At 37.0% G+C, this 17572-nt stretch overlaps 1 protein-coding gene and 3 pseudogenes across 1 annotated transcript; 2 read left to right on the forward strand and 2 right to left on the reverse strand.

Annotated features, from left to right (window-relative positions):
* The first annotated feature begins 2021 nt into the window (after nt 1-2021).
* On the forward strand, nt 2022-3702 carry LOC126584636 (protein NO VEIN-like; annotated as a pseudogene).
* Nucleotides 3703-4867: 1165 nt separating this feature from the next.
* Nucleotides 4868-7532, reverse strand: LOC126584635 ((3S,6E)-nerolidol synthase 1-like). Its single transcript, XM_050248959.1, has 7 exons — nt 7368-7532; nt 7013-7289; nt 6499-6877; nt 6162-6380; nt 5939-6077; nt 5550-5798; nt 4868-5348 (listed from the first exon to the last, which is right to left on the reverse strand). Exons 1-7 carry the CDS (start codon nt 7530-7532, stop codon nt 5070-5072), a joined length of 1707 nt encoding a protein of 568 aa, XP_050104916.1. The 3' UTR covers nt 4868-5069.
* Nucleotides 7533-12327: 4795 nt separating this feature from the next.
* On the forward strand, nt 12328-13711 carry LOC126586912 (pentatricopeptide repeat-containing protein At3g13160, mitochondrial-like; annotated as a pseudogene).
* Nucleotides 13690-17367, reverse strand: LOC126586911 ((3S,6E)-nerolidol synthase 1, chloroplastic-like; annotated as a pseudogene).
* Nucleotides 17368-17572: the final 205 nt, after the last annotated feature.

The raw sequence follows: 17572 nt of genomic DNA on the forward strand, positions 1-17572 counted from the left end.
AATGTGTTCCATAAATTTAATAAAATATTATTATGTGAATAAAAACTATTTAAATAATAAAAATAATTGTTATTTTTTATAATTAAAATATTAAAAAAAGGAGGAGGAGATGATTGCCGCACCCACCATTTCTGTTACTCCTTCACTCTCTTCGTTTTCTCATAAATTAACCCAGCAACAAACCCCACCATAAACCCAGCAAGAATACAGAATACCAAACCCCCACCGTGAAAAGCGGCGACCAATGCTCCCATTCCGGTTGTACGCCGCCGTTTTGTTCGTCTCCAGTATCTCCCTCCTCTTCCCCCCTTCTGCATCGGGACTCGCTCATTCCCGACGAGAGCGATCGACGGCGGTGATGCCTTCGAACTCGGCTCCGCCGCCTGGGCCCGATTCTCCGAAGCCCCCGACTACCGAAACGGTGCCGAATGCGCCGTTTCGTTGAACCGGGAAATGGTGTCCTCCTACGACCCGTCGCTGGTCCACATCGCCATGACTCTCGACTCCGAGTACCTCCGGGGTTCGGTAGCTGCCGTGCACTCCGTCAAAAAGAGGGGGAAAAGCAAAAGAAAAAAAGAGAAAATCTTCACTCTTTTTTCTGCGTTCGAATGATGAGGGTGATAAATTGATATTATGAGAGAGAGAGAGAGAGAGAGAGAGAGAGAGAGAGTGGAGGTGGAGGATTCACTGGTGGCGATGGAGACGCGACGCAAAGCCTTTGAAAAAATTTCAATGAGCTTTAAAATCTGGTCACTGAGGACGATGTGTTCCTTTTCTGAATTGTGGATTTATGAGTTTGCTGTGACTTTCATATGGGGAACTGGATTTTCTCCTTCCAATTTCATTATTTCTGTGAATAGGGGGGGAAGAAGATGAACAGTGTTAATCATCTCCTTCTTCTTTTTTTTATTAAAATTTTAATTATATAAAATAACAATTGTTTTTTATTATTTAAATATTTTTTATTCACATAATAATATTTAATTAAATTTATAGGATCCATTTATGTGCCACATTAGCGCTTAACAAAAATTTTAACAGAATTATGACGGAATAACCACATTGATTTGCAACAATCATTTTCAAAGACTACATTGATCGATTTTTAATTTCAAGGACTATCTTGATTTAGTGAGTCAATTTCAGCGACCATTTGTGATAAAAACCCGTACAAATAATGAAGGTTTGTTAGGGCAGACTATATTCCTTTCTTGTAGACCGTAGAGTATACTTATTTTGTAAGGCCATTTAATAAATACCTTCATGGTATTAGTACCATAATAGAAATATCTCCAAATGTTTTTCGTAATGATCACACAAGAAATATGCATTGTATGTAAAATGCTCAGTTTAATAAATCTCGTGTTGTAACCAATCACGTGACATGAAAAAACAATTAGTAGATAATTGGAGTAATTTCTGAACATATGGCCACTAAAAGTGTGCGATAGTTTTGGAGAGAATCTCTCCATAAAACTACTAAATGTTGGGGCCACAAGATATTTGCCCCAAATTCATGAGGACAAGCTAATGATCCAGCCGGTTGATTGTGTTGAGAGTATGAACTTGATATCAAAGAATTGAAGCCTCACTTAATATGTACATAGTTGAAATAATCTTGTATCTTTTCATCCAGTCAATCGATTTTTAGTTGTAGTCAAATTTTAAGTGACATAAAAGTTCCGTGTTGGTAATAAGTTTAGTAAAAAATCTCGGCCATTCAACAACTAGGATATTTTCTTTAGGGAGAAAAGAACTAGCTAGGATATTTTGTTTCTTTAGAAAATTCAATCTATACTAAAACCCAAAAACAACTGAATCACTGTTCATAAGAACAGTGTAGTTCCGATTTTGCCCTTGCTTAGTTTGTTTTATTTCATTTCTGCCAAAATCTCAGTTGGTGCCTTTATCTGGCGTTACTCCTGATTTACACGTGTTGGTGATGTACACGTGTTCGTAATCTTGAAAGAAGAAGAAGGACGGGAAAGCCGACCTTTTTTCCTTTTGTTTTCAGAAACGAGCACTCTCTCGCAGAAACCACAAGCTCTATTCTTCCCTGTTTTTCTTCTCAGCATCTTACAGAACTACTTCTTTTCTTCATATTCTCTTTATGTGTCTTCCTTCCCGACTCCCACTGTCTTCCTTCCCGACTCGAGTCATCGGGTAAAACTCATCTTCTTCCCTGATTTCGACTTCTCTTTAACTCTTGACCTTCACCATGCAGTCACCAGCCTATCTGCCGAGCTGTACCAGAAAGACATACCATTTTCTCATTAAGCTCATACAGGTATTTAAATTTTTGCTGTGTTTTTCCAAAAATTAATGAAAAAATTTCAATCTTTTCCTTACCCACGTCAATGAAACTCGAAATAATTTGTGGGTTCTTTTTTTGTGTAATTTTATTTGCTGGGTTTGTTTCTTCGTTGATTTTTATTCGAAAATCAAAACAATTTCTGGGTCTTTTGTTGTCTCTAAAAAAAGGTGAAAAAGTTTCAATTTTTCGATACTAGCATCAATGGAACTTGAAAACAAATTGTGGTTTTGTTCTTTTAGTGGATTTTAATTGTGGGTTTTTGATTTGCAGAATGCGGAAGACAATGAATACGAAGAAAGGGTTGAACCAACACTGGAATTTGTGATGACAAAGAAGGACATAACTGGGAGTGGAGCTCCGGCTACTCTGCTGGTTTTTAATAATGAGGTTGGATTTTCCAAGAAGAATAAGACTCGATCTGCAGTGTAGGACGTTCTACAAAGAAGGGGAAGAGACATCAGGGCTTTATTGGAGAAAAAGGTAAATTAAAGGGTTATATATAAACTTATTTTCAATTTAAACAACATCCTATATATTTTCATACTGCATGTGTGGGTAACCTCAAACAGATATGTCAAACATTTTTTTTTCTAAATTGTTGTAGTGTTTCCATTTTTTGGTGCAGAGCTCCACGATTGGCTAGCGTGAATCTTGGTATCTTCATATGCATGCAATGATCAAGGATCGACATGGCTCCCATAGCAGGTTGCATATCTTTTATCAAATCTAAATTAACCTACACTTAATTAATATAGTAGGGAAGAATAAAAACGAAGAGCTATGGAACAACACTGTTGCTTATGAACAGTGTTTAAAGCAAAATGGGTTTTAGTATATATTGAATTTTGGCATTTGGGTATTGATCTGGTTAGAAAGTTTAGTGATTGGTTTGCTTTGTCGCATAAATCAAACCCTCTTATCGAAAAAATTGAAGCTCATGAGGGGATTGAACTAATTTCATGCTTAAGTTTGTTTGAGGTCACAGATTTCATTTTAGCGAAAATAGATGGGGAAATGCTGCTGCGATATTTTCCTTTAGTTATGTTCAACGGAATTGCTGTTTCGTGTTTGATGCGAATGTTGATTAAGTTGTTTGATTTCTGTGTTTAAAGACAGCATTGATGCAAGCATGCCGATATGGACATTGGGAGGTTGTACAGACCCTCTTGCTCTTCAGATGCAATGTAATTTTTTATTCTCATTGGTTTTGTGTTTGATAAGTCAGTGAGCACAATGAAAGATTCAAGAGATGTTATCAGTGGTTTTTAAGTGCATTAATGTTGTATGTAAAAAGTAGGGCATATATTGACTGGGGTTAAGTTCATAGATCAGATTTCTCTCTGATCTATGAATTTTTCATTCGAATAGGCAGGCCTTTGCAGAGGAAATGCTCATGTTTGTCTTTTAAGGATTTCTTCCAAATATTTAGTTATGTGGTCTGCATTTTGAGTCCTACTATACATCAATCCATTTTAAGTTGTTTAGATATTCCACTGGCTAGATATTTATGGATTCTTGACCGCATATTCAGCCATTAAATTCAGTAATATAGTTCTACATGAATTTCTACACCGGTTAGATAAAAGGAAGACCCGAAAACTAGAAAATGAGGGATCTCTTTCATTTTCATGTATCGCACATTGGCATATGTATAATTGATTTGTAGCTTTCAGGTCCTGCATATGGTAGTAAGCATTAAGCAGTCAACAGAAAGAGCTGTAAATATTCTATGCATATTGTATATTTTCCATGCAATTGCTTATGCCTATTCAGGTTGGTTCTCTTCCTCTCTAAGGCTGAATCATATGGCCTTGCTGCAATAAACTATTGACCATATGCTTTAACTTTTTCATCACAATTTGTGGCAGTTGTTGGGGTTTCTACGGAGGTAAAAAAAGATGTGGAATTAATGTTGGTTGTAGATATTTCGTTTGAAGTGACCCCCACCAAATTTCATTTGAAATTAATTTGGGTATTTTTAAAGGAACGAATGTTTGTTGGTGGCTGTCTATAGATCATGGATTTTTCTTTATTTATTTATTTATAATATTTAAACTTCCTAAGATTTGGATTTATGTTTGGTAGTTTTCTGATTCATGTTTGTATTTCGATTTTTTAATTTTGAATTGCAATTTGCAGGTGTGTGAATCGTAAGTTTAGCATTTCAAGGCATATAGGATACGAACTTATGTTGATAATAGTTAGGTGGGATTAGAGGAGACAATTGGTGAAGGAAATTGGGATTGAATTTGGTTTGCAGCGAATCAAGTGGTTCTTAGTGAAACCCTTTATTTCCTGGTTTGCTTATATTTTTCATTGAAAAGGTTTTTGCTATATTTTTTGTATGAGTTCAATTGTTTAGATTTACCCAAATCATATATTGCAAGGCGGCTTCCGTATAGTTTGTATTAAGCTGACTATTTGAACTATCTACTAAATCTTTTGCATGTAAATAGTATGTAAATACACATCAATTATTATTTTTTGTATGAAAATAGTACTTTGTACAAAAAAAAATTATACGGTTTTTAATCCCGCGGCATCGCGCGGGTATCATTTGCTAGTAAAATACTACAAGAGCATCAAACTAAGATTTCTTATTTTTTACATTCTCTCTTGTGGTAGCAATTCATATGCCTTGCACTTATGTTCTAATTGTTTATTTCTTGTTTTTACTATATACCTCCATAAGATAATATACTATGGTATTTTTATTTGTACCCACTGCACGTATGAAATCGGAATCAAATCAACTTCATGCATGAAGCATCGATTCCACGTACTCGTCAAGAGATGGAAGGCGCTGGTTGTCGTCGTAACTATACATCAGTGGCACCATTCTTGCAAGATTTAGGGAAGCCTTTATGAATGCTGCTGGAAATGGATTAGGAGACACCAATACTTTGTTCAGCTTCTTCCATTCTTGTGAAATCATATTCGTAACATGTTCTTGTGCTTCCTCCATGGTTTTGCCTTGATGTTCATTTAAATAGTAGTTTATGTATGACCCGTCGTCTCCATCTTGATTCTCATCCTACGATCAGTATCACAATAAGAAAATCTGACGTGCTCTATATGCGTACATGCATGCTACAAATTTTGATGGACAAATATTTGTGTGATGGAGCCGGCTAAGACATCCGCCACACATAATATAGAACCTTAGATGCAGGGATGAATATGCATTTAGTTACTATGGTGCTTGATATAAATGGTACTATAAATATGTAGTTACCTTGGCACTTCCCAAGTCGTCCCAAAGCCGAAGAATTGCTGCTGTTGAAGATATAATGGCTGGAGTGCCATTCAAGAGCTCCACACTTTGTTTGGTTATACCTTCACCCAACAGAAAGAAAATGTGGACCAACATCACATTCACCCCAGAAGAAATAATTCCATTCTTCAAGTACTCTTCAGCCTTAGGCAAGTGCCCCGATTTGAACCATTTTGCTTCCACTAAAAATGCATTGCACAGACTCGCCCACTGCATGCATGCATGCAAATAGAATGAATAATCTTTTAATTAAGCCTTTCTTAATTATGCTAGTACTTAATTGTCACGACACTAAACTAGTTAGATAAATACACTTAATAATAAGCCAATACTATGGTTTGTATATATACCGTCTTCTTTAGGGAATGCAACGGGTTCCATCCGTGCTTTTCATAAACCTTACAGCTGATTTCATCCGTCATGTCATAAAGAGCTTTGAAGCATATCTTCATGTAGTCCGGTAAATGTTCTATAGCACCAATTTCCCATCTGCAGCATTACAATTTACTGGTCAGTTAATTGTAAAAATTGGTGAAGTTAATTAAAGTTACAGGACGCTCTATTTGTTATTACCTATTAACAACCTCCGTGAAGAGTGTGAGATCATCAAGCGTCCCATAAACGTCAAAAATGTCATCAATCAAATAGATAAATGATACAGATTTTGTGAACTCAATCCTCTCATCTGCCAAGTTTGGGTTTGTTAGGCCTGCCATGGACCAATTGTACCATTTAATAGGTTGGTCTCTTGCAAACTTCAACTCCTTAGACAATCCCAGCTCTTCCCACCATCTAATTAAGTTAATTGAAACAAATAAATTAACATTGGTTAATAATTGGTTAATGAATTAAATGTAGAGACAACAATTAAAGATTAGGGTGGTATTTTCCAATAAAGTTATTAACTTACTTGGAAACTTGAACAACTTCCTTCTGGTGAAGGGACTGGACCATATATAAATCTTTTTTTGCTACAGTTTGTAATATATTTAACCACCTATTGTATGTTCCTTGGAAACCAGAGACAAAAAAGTTCTTGGCCATGAATGGGGCCAAGCTTTTGTGATGAGGATTTCTCAATGTGTTTTCAACAACTCTGGCCTGGTGATGGTCGAGATGTAACAGGGATGAATTTAGGAAATGGCCACTAAACTTTCCAGCTTCTTCAAGTACAACTTCACCCTCTATACTTAGCTTTGAAGCTTCATACAGACTCATCAACCCCTTGATGTCTTCACTTAACATTTGATTGAAATTTCCTTCTCCTTCCTTGAAATTGTTAAACACATCTATATTCACACGATAAACCCAAATTTTGGATTAGCTAGTTATCACATATTGAAATTATACCAGCAAGGGTTGAGCTAATTTACTGGTACCCAATACCAACCTATAGTATTGAATTATATATAGATGGTACTCACCATCAGAGACGAAGTAACCATGCTGCCTGAGTAGTCGAAAGCGGTGAGCAACTTCGTGCAGGTCGGTGGGATCATGAGCACCGTGAGCAGTAGTACTAGATATTATATGTTGCTTTTGGAGAATTTGGTCAATTTCATCTTCAAAGTGGTAGTCTATACCTAGACGTTGAACAGCATCGATCATGTCCAAACCTTCAACTGCTTGTCCTCCCACTTTTTTTAATGCACTCCTTAAGTCGTCCAATTTTTGTTCATGCTGGAAACAAATTATGCCATCCTGCGCACAAGGATGCTCCATTTTTCTTACCTTAGATGTGTGTGTGTGTTTGTGTGAGAGAGAGAGGATTTTTCTTACCTTAGATGAAGTATACTTCGTTTTGGAGTTAAGTGGTTTTAAGGGAGTAGAAAGCAAGCTGTGATCTTTGGGGATGCTCCATTTTTTAGAACTAGGGTTTTTCAGAGCAATTGGAGGAGTACAAGACGAGGTCGCAAGGGAGGACAGAAATTTAGAAAATTCCATATTTCTATATATCTAATCAACTCCCAAAGAAGTAGAAGGCGAATAGAGAAAATGAGATGTTTTTCGCTCCTCTTGATCTCTCAATTTATAGAGATTGTTCATTGTGTAGAACATGTTATGATACACTAATTAGTCTCATAATACAAGTAGTTGAATACTTAAAAAAAAAAAATTTAACCATTTGTATTATGACACTTGATATACTGAACGTATTAATTCCGGTCACATTAAAAATTTCTCCTATTTATAGTCACCATGAAAATTGATTGTCGCTAGTTATTCAAGTTTTTTTCTTGTGTGGAGTCCTGAGGATCTGGGTCGGTGGTCCAAGAAAGAATAAAATCTACTTAAAGTTCAAAGGCAGAGTACAATAATTAAGATTAAGCATCCTACTCTATAATACTGTCATGCATTTACACAATTTGGGGCGAGTTTTCTCACCGCCTAATCTTGATTTGACCATAAAGCTTGAGGTAACTAATTTCTTGAAACATAAGATGGAGGAACATTTTCCTGTCAAATTTGTGTTTAGGGCTCAAAGCGATCACTCCACCATTATATGTACCGCACACCTTTTTCTCTCATATTAGTTCGGCTATACTCCCTTATGACAATTGATTTTATAGTGAAATCTCAAATTTTTATGATATCAGAGTAGGTTGGCCCACGTATGAAGTTCAACAGCCACACGTGCTCCATGTTACCCCTTTTGTGTTGTTCACTTATTAGACTTAAAAATTTGTCACATGCGAGAGGGCACGTGAGGATATGAAGGGTAAAAGATTCTCACATCGGTGAAGTAAAAAACCTTACATGAGCTTATAAGAGGAGAAACTTGCAATTTGGTTTTATAATGGAACCACAATTTTCATTTCAAGTTAACCCTCATGAAAGGGAGAAACTTGCAAAGTCCTATGTTCGTCAACAACGGGACTAGGTGGATTGTTCTACCAACTTATAATAGAATGTAACTCTTATCTTGGAGTTTCAACCTAAAAAAATGACAGTAACATGTAAATATAGATGGTTTTTTTCTTTGAAGATAGATCAGACAATCCACCTTATCTGATCACTGTCTAACACAAATTTTTTTTTTTTTGCACTAGCGTGTATACTCCTTTATCCTATTAGAGTGATGATCTAGTGACAAGGACCATTTAGTAATCTTATTTTCTTACCCTATCCTCCTGCAGGCCTCCTCCATATATTGCATCATCAATGAACAAAGTTGAAATTTGAACAATATATTTCTAAAGTACACAAAATTTGGTTAATAATAATGTTCCAAACTATATATATATATAACAACAAAGGGACTAGAGTATTAATTTAAACCAACATGGTTGGGCGGCTCAGACATTTTGTAACCTTTGAATCTTTTCTTCTTCTTTCTATTTGCAAAAGTATAGGGGTCGGGGTCGGGAACTCGGGATCCAAGGAAGAACCAAATATACTTGAAAGTTCAAATGCAGTGTACGGAACGCGAAAATAGTGCTATTCGGCAAAAGCATGTTTCGGACACCATCAATATTGAAGGAAGCTTCCAAACACATCTGCCCAAATTACTGAAAAAAGATAAATAAATGAAATACGCTCAGATCTACAACCTTTTGGTTTGGCAAACTTGTGCGGATCTCAACTATATCTATTTTCCTTTTCTTTATGTTCTTTGGTAAAAAAAATTATAATAAAATAGATTTTTTTTTAATAAACGATATTATCTATATTAAGGTTCATGTACACGATTACGTAATTCATTAATTATGTAATATGTATTATTTAGAGAATTGTTTTTGTTGAATATAATTTAGTGAGTTCGACAGCAGCACTCAACACAACTTAATTATGACCAAACTATTTTTTAGACATTTTTTAAGGAAATATAGCCAAAATGATCTCTAAGATTTGCATAACTTCTCATTTGGTCATTGAGATTTGAAATCAATACAATTGGTCTTTAAGATTGTCCACCATCAATCATTTTGGTATTTGCGTGAATAGTTATGTTAAATAAATATTAAAATGATAAAACTACCCTCAATTTAATAAACAATAGACCAAAATGATTTGACAAAATTTGAGAGTATTTTTGTCATTTTATCCTTATTTAATGGCGATTTTTAACGGAATTACCAAAATAATTTATGGTGGACGACGTCAGAAACGATTTTGAATATAAATAAATAAATTTTGTTGCATGTCAGATATCCTATTATACCATTTTTTTATACGTACTTTTGTTTTCTTATTCTTTTGTTTTTTTCCTAAAGCGCTGGCTACAAGAGAGATTCTTTTCTTTTCTTTATTCCTTATTCTTTGTTTTTTTTTTTTTTTTTTTTTTGACTTATGTGGTACTGATTGAATGTGTTGGTCTTATATTTGTATGACATGGTCAATGACAAGTGGGCATGACAAAAATCAAGTACAGTGTAATGAAAACTAAATTTCAATGGGTTAAATTTAAAATTTTGACATTGAAGAAAAAAATAAAATAAAATCTCAAGAAACAATAGAAATGTTATAACATATACTTTAAAACTCAGTCAATACGGTTACACACCAATTATCATTTTTCTTTATTCTTTGTTCTTTCAGTTCTACTGAGAAAAACGTTTCAATGCTCCATTTTGATGACTCTATTTTTTTTCCCCTTAGTTTATGTGCACTCTCGCTTGCGAGATTATTAAAGACGGAAGATCATTAGCACTTTCGTTAGCAAGTTAGCTAGGGTGGTTGTTCATCAGCGGATTCCCCTTTTGTTCTTTTAGCTGAAAGGATAATATACGAGATATGGTAGGAATACTGAAAGTCACTGTAGGAGTACTGAAATTAGTCAAATTAGACAGAAGTTGATGAGTAAAGTTGGGTACTAAGGTCATCTCCATCCAAAATGACTAAATATGGTCTCATCTAGAATTATAGTTTTGTAATTTTTTTTAAATGAATAGTATCAGAGCATATTCATATACCATTTCTAACTGAAAGAGTTAAGCATAGTCTATCAAGAATTTATTAGTTTTCAGTTTTTTCTTTGAATTTATTGATTAATTTAATTTAATTACTACTTATATCATTTTAAAATATAGTTATTCGAACATTATTTTTGAGTGTTAGGTGAAGGACAACTTCTAGAAGACACGTTAAAAAGAATTTTCACAAGAATTTCAACAATTTATCAGTAATAATAAAAAAGATTAATTGTTAATTCCTCATGATTATAATTACAGGAAATAGGGATGGCCTACCAAACCTAATTTTGGGACTTTTGTTAAGTAAAGTTGGGAATGGCACATAATGTTGATGGGTCTGTACGTGATCCTCAGACATTTTCACGATGCATACGAGACTCACGTCAATTCCTATCGTGATCCCACACGTTTTTTTTTTGGTATGCTGCGGGAAACTGGAACGGCAAGACTTTTCGAAAAAACGAGTACAACTTTGAAATTTTCGTTTTTTTCTTCTTTCTTTTTATGGAATTACTAGTGACTAGTTACTGTAAGAAGGAAAAAGATTCTTTTCGAATCTTCTTTGTGGAGATCCGAGGGATCAATAAATCACGACCGTTCATCGTATATCATACGATTATTTTTTGTTAAATACTATTTATGTTCAATTTTAAATTTTAAATGATTTCTGACCACGTGATGTACGATGAACGATAGTGATTGATTGATCCTCCAGATCCCCACATAGAAAATCTGAAGATGAATCTTTTCCCTATAAGAAGAACAACAACCCAAAACGCTAACTTTGTGGAACTTTCATTGTTTTTGTTAAACATTGATTACCACCCCCGGGACTGAAAGCTAAATTGGTATTAATTCCACTCCATGCATCTTCCTTTTTCACCTACATACACAGCTAAGAGCATCTCTAAAAAAGATGTCAAAATATAAATGTCAAATGTTAATTTGATAGCTGATGTGGTAATGTTAGATTTTCTATTTTTCCAACTGATATGTTTCTTTGTTATAAATGATATCTGTAGGACTCATTTAAAAAAAAATCAATTAAAATACATTTTCAAAATCTATAATTGGTGCATTAATAGGACCCACACAGTAAAATAATTAAAAAAAAATTGACATCAAAGTCATTACAAATTGTACCATCTTAATCACAAACAGCATCCCTTATGTACAACATGGTAAAGTTTTTTCACGTTCCTTTTCACATTAGTCCCAATCCTCATCCAGAGGATTGCATGGGATCTTCATTTGAACTTTAGCAACCTATCTTCTGACGTGTAAAACCGGAATCCTTTCTTCATCCAACAGCCTTAATTATATCGGGCGATGGTGTTAAATCGAGTCTAAACAATTAGAGATTAAACCATGCTGAACTCTAGTTTTGTCAAGCTCTTGTGATAGGGATGCTCCAATGCATATGCGACTGCTGAAGCTTGATGTGTTAGTGTTGAAGAACAATGTTTGAGTTATAATTTGTCTTGAAAAGGCTCAAGAGTTAAAGAGTATGTGGAATAAACAACGACAATAATTTAATGTGAAACGGAAAGTCCAATTTTTGTTATAGAACTTAAAATGTGTTTTTAGATGTATAAACGACCTTGGTTGGGGATTGGTTTAATTAAACACAGGTATAATTATATGTTTACTGCAATAATCTTGATCGTTAAATTTAGTCAATGGATGAGATTACTGAGAGGAACAAGAGGCATGTTCAACAACCATTCATATATGTGTTGTCACATTACATTTTCTACAGCTAAATAATCTAGTCCAATATGCTCAACGGATACATTTTCTTTTTGGGCTGCGGTCAAGACTCAAGCCCATATCCAAAGAATTCGAGTTGTATTTTTTACATTACGTGTTTTAATAGGAATTATGAGAACTTTTATTTTTTAAATTTTTAATTTTTTAGCACACATATCTCACAATTTGTATAATGACATATGATGTACCATTTCGTTATTGGTCACGCTGAAAAATCTCTACTCCTCCTCCGAGAGGATGTCGTTCTTCTCCAGCGCTCCTTCTGCACCGCCACCCAATCTAACGTCACCAGCGGTAGGAGCATTGGCGCCATCTCCACCGACCTCTACAAAGAGCGCAACCTCAAACGCCTCGTTGAGAAGTTCAAAAAATCATCCGAGCTCTATCGCTTCCGTACCAAACTCCCATTTAGAGGACACCGTACGCCGTCTCGCCTCCGCAAAACGTTTCAAGTGGATCGAGGAGATCCTGGAGGACGAGAAGCAGTACGCGGACTTCTCCAACGAGGGATTCGCTGTCCCACTGGTTAAGCTTTACGGGAGAATGCCGGTGCTTGACGAAATGCCTGAGAAAAACTGTGAGCGCACCGTCTTGTCCTTTAATGCCCCCTGGGTGCTTGTGTTAACTCCAAGGATTTTGACAAGGTTGATGAGGTTTTCAGAGGGGTCTCTCAGAAGTTGTCAATTGAACCAGATGTGATGTCGTATAATACTATGATCAAGGCGTTTTGTGAAATGGGTTCGTTGGATCGGCGGTTTCGATGAGATGGAGAAGAAGGGTGTTGAGTCGGATATGATCATGTTCAACACAATCATGAATGGGTTGTTTGCGAATGATCAGTTTTTGGCAGCCGAGAAGCTATGGAGTTGAATGAAGAATGTTGTCCCTGATGTTAGGAGCTACAATGCCAGGTTGTTGGGATTGGCTTCGGAGAAGAAAACTGACGAGGCGGTTGAATTGCTCAAGGAAATGCGGAACAAGGAAGTAAAACCTGATGTGTTAAGCATCAATGCCTTGATCAAGGGATTTGTTAATGAGGGTAAATTGGAAGAAGCTAAACAGTGGTATCGTGAACTGGTGAAGCGTAGTTGTGCTCTGCAGAAATGAACTTTCCAGGCTCTTGTTCCTTTTGTTTGCGAGAGGGGTGATTTGGACTTTGCCTTTGAACTCGGCGACAAAATTTTCAAAGGGCGTCTCCTTGTGGATGTGGAGTTACTGCAGACTCTGGTGGATGGGATAGCTAACGCTTCCCGGATCAATGACGCAAAGAAGATTGTGAGGCTTGGGAACACAAATACATACCTGCGTTACAATTTGCAGTTGCCTTCAGAGGAATAATGTATTTCTGTTGTTGTTTGTTTCTGTTTGCATGTCGAAATGTTTGTGCTTTTATTGCTAGACACTTCTAATTTATATAGTTAAATTTGTGCAAGCTTCAAACATTCCTTCAATTTCAGTGTTGAATAGTTATTATTACACAGATTTTCATACAGCATGGATTTCATATACGCCTCAAGAGGTGGAAGGTGTTGGTCATCATCGTAGCGACACATTAACAGGACCAATTCTTTGTTTAACTGCTTCCATTCTTCCTAAATCATATTTACAGTATTTTCTTGTGTTTCCTCCATTGAAGAACCTAGATTTTCATCTAAGTAGCGTCGTATGTATGACCCCTCGTGCCGATACTGATTCTCATCCTTCGGTCAAGCTATGCACTTTTTGAGAGATATGAACAAGATGTTTACTCTATGTAACGTGTTTGATTTGAATCTAATTATATATAATCACCTCGGCGCTTCCCAAATCTTCCCAAAGCCGAAGAATTGCTGCTGTGGAAGATGCAATTTCTAGAGTTCCATTCAACGGCTCCACGCTTTCTTTGGTTATACTTTGACCCAAGAGAAAGAATCTATGCACCATCATCGCATTAACCCCAGAAGAAGGGTTAATCTCAGTTTATTACGCTGAAGTTTTTTAGTTTTCAACTTTTAGTACATGAATTTTTTTTTTCATTCTAGTCTGATACCTAAAGTCATAATTCTGGGACATTTTCATATATCTGTTAAGTTTTCCGTCAGGACCTCAATTAACTGATGACGTGGCGCTCACTTGGACAATGATTGAGCGCCATGTGTCAATATGGGCCTATGTGAATATTAAAAAAATTAAAGTTTTTTCTTTCTTTTCTAGGCATCCTACTTCCCTCAGACCCTCTCCCCTCATTCTCCCTCCATTCTCTGCACCCACCCTCCCCGCACACCCACCATTTGCCCTGCTCCTCTTCCACCTATCTAGGTATGATGTAGGCCTTGCCGCCGCACAAATGGGTCGGTGTTATCGAAGGTCAGCCGCAGGTGGCGGTGGATCAACGGAGTCAGTAGCGGATCGACGTTTCGGAGATAGCGAATTGCAGTCTTGATTGCTGAACTATCTTAATCTTGGAGGCCATGGTGACGGTGACAGGTTTGGGGGTTTCGAATACGACAACGATCTGATGGGAGGAATTGGGTGAAGAGGGTGGAGGAGAGAGAAAAGAGGGGAGGTGAAGAGGGTAGGGGTGGGTACTGTATAGAAGTTGGGTGGGTGCAGAGGAGAGAAGGGAGGGAGCAAGGTAGATGTGTGGGTGTGCGGGGAGGTGGGTGTAGGGAAAAGAAAGGAAGGAGAAGGAGGGAGGGTGTAATATCCCACATCGCCCGAGGGAGGGGAGGTGATGTGTCTTATATGTATATGTCCACCTCCCTATAGTAAGACGCGTTTTGGGTGGAAGCCCAAGAACAAAACCGTGAGGGCGTGGCCCAAAACGGACAATATCTTATTATACGGACTGGGATGTGACAATTTGGTATTAGAGCCACTCCCCGGCCGAAAGTGTGCCGACAAGGGTGTCGGGCCCCTAAAGGGGTGGATTGTAAGATCCCACATCGTCCGGGGGAGGGAAGGTGATGTGCTTTATATGTACATGCCCACCTCCCTATAGAAAGACGTGTTTTGGGTGGAAGCCCAAGAACAAAACTGTGAGGGCATGGCCCAAAGCGGACAATATCTTACCATGCGGACTCGTGAGGGCGTGGCTCAAAGCGGACAATATCTTACTATGTGGACTGGGATGTGACAAAGCGAGGCGGGAAGGGTGAGGCAGGATGCCCAGAAAAGAATTTTTTTTTTAAATTTCCACATGGACCCATATTGACACGTGGCGCCCAGTCATTGTCCACGTATGTGCCACTTCATCCGTTAATGAATGTTCTGACGGAAAACTTAACGGATGTATGAAAGTGTTCCAAAATTATGACTTTAAGTACCAAACTGGGACAAAAAAAACTTCATGTATCAAAGGTTGAAAATCAAGAAATTTTAGGGTAGTAAACTAAGATTAACCCCTAGAAGAGACAATACCATTCTTTAAGTAGTCTTCCGCTTTCGGCAAGTGCCCGGATTTGAACCGTTTTGCTTCTGCTAAAAATGCATTGCACAGAACCCCCCACTGCACGTGATAGTAGAATTAACTATCTGTTAAACCTTCTCTTGAACAAACTAGTAATTAAATTTCATGACACTAATCCGGTTTAATATATTACCTTCTTAAACGAATGTAATGGGTACCGCCCATGCTTTTGATAGAATTTGCAGCTGATTTCATTCGTCATATGGTAAAGAGCCTTGAAATATATGTTCATGTAGTCCGGTTTAAGTGCTCTATAGCACCAATTTCGCATCTGCAGCGTAACATTTACTGATCAATTCACGGTGAAAACTGGTGAAGCCAATTAAGAAAGTACAGGCATTTTATTGTTTACATATTGACAGCCTCAGTGAAGAGAGTAAGTTCATCAAGCGTCTCGTACATCGAAAATGTCATCGATAAATGGTTTTGTGAACTGAATCCTCTCCTCTTACAAGTTAGGATCTGTTGAGCGCAAACTACAGTTCCCTAGGCAGTCCCATCTCTTTCCATCACCTAATTATTTTGTTGGATGAAATAAACAGACAAATTAGGATTTCTATAGTGCAGTTAACCGTATTGTTTACATGCGGATATATTCTTGATATTGATGATATTGTTGGTACTTCGACCTTGTAGATATGTGTACAACATGGTTGACGATAAATTGGACAGCATTTTTAAGAAGTGCTGTTAAATGCACGATGTCAGTTAATTTTGGAAATTTGAATATCTACTTCTGATGTATGGACTGAACCAAATTAAAATCCGTTTTGCCACATCCTGTAGCATATTTAGCCATCTATTGTTCATGCCAGCTTGGGAATTAGTAAAAAAAAAGTGGCCGTGAATGTGGCCAAGCTTTTGTGATGGGGGTACTCCAGTGTGTTCCCCACAACTCTGGCCTAATGAGGACCAGGATAGGACAATGATCTATTTAGGAGATCACTACTCAATTTTCCAGCTTCATCAAGTGCATCTTCTCCTTCCCTGCTTAGCTGTGAAGCTTCATACACACTCATCAATCCCTTGACCTCTTAACTAATTAACATTTTCTTAAAATGCTTCCTTCGCTTTCCTTCAAGTTGTTGACACATCTATTAATAACAAAAGTTATAATTGGGAGTGATTGACTGATACTGAATATCAATCTACAATACTACGTAAATATACGAAACAAATTGTTACCGAAATTTTAGTTATACTCACCCTCAGGCACGAAGTGACCATGTGGCCATAACAGAAGGGCAACTTCATGAAGGTCATTTTGCTGATGAGAAAGGCCAGGAGCTGATAGATATGATTAGGTCAATTTGTTCTTCGATAGTGGTAATCTATACCTAGACGTTGAACAACATCGATCATGTTCAAACTTTCGAGCGCGCCTTCTCCTCCTACTTTGCTCAATACATTCCTGAATGCCTCCAACTTTTATTCATGTCAGAAACGGCATGTCATCCTGCAAGCAAAGTGGAGTTATTGGAAGAGTGGACATAGGTTTGGATATAAATAGCTGAATGAGATTAGAGTGCCCAAGAAGTAGGATCTCTTTTTTAGCAATATTTGGAGTGGAGATAGCAAAGATGGCCTGAGAAGAAAATGCCATAGAGGGAAGAGTACAAGGTATGTACCTTGTTTAACAAGTGTTTAAATTTGTTGGCATTCTTCGGCACATGTATCTAACCAGGGCCGGAGCCAGATAGATGTAGGTGGCCCTGACCCTCTCGCACCATTTGAGCAAGCTTACATTATTCCTTGATTTGCACAAGTTGTTCATCATTCAATGTTACTTTTATATTATATGTTTTGCCTTTCAGCCCCCTACACATAAAATTTTGGCTCCGTCATTGTATCTA

This window comes from Malus sylvestris, chromosome 10, assembly GCF_916048215.2.
Source record: "Malus sylvestris chromosome 10, drMalSylv7.2, whole genome shotgun sequence".
NCBI lineage: Eukaryota > Viridiplantae > Streptophyta > Magnoliopsida > Rosales > Rosaceae > Malus > Malus sylvestris.

Coding starts and splice junctions, on each gene's coding strand:
- LOC126584635 (XM_050248959.1), bottom strand. CDS start 7,532: ATGGAATTTTCTAAATTTCTGTCCTCCCTTGCGACCTCGTCTTGTACT. Junction 6,878..7,012: donor TGGTTACTTCGTCTCTGATG/GTGAGTACCATC, acceptor GTGTGAATATAG/ATGTGTTTAACAATTTCAAG. Junction 5,349..5,549: donor ACGACTTGGGAAGTGCCAAG/GTAACTACATAT, acceptor TACTGATCGTAG/GATGAGAATCAAGATGGAGA.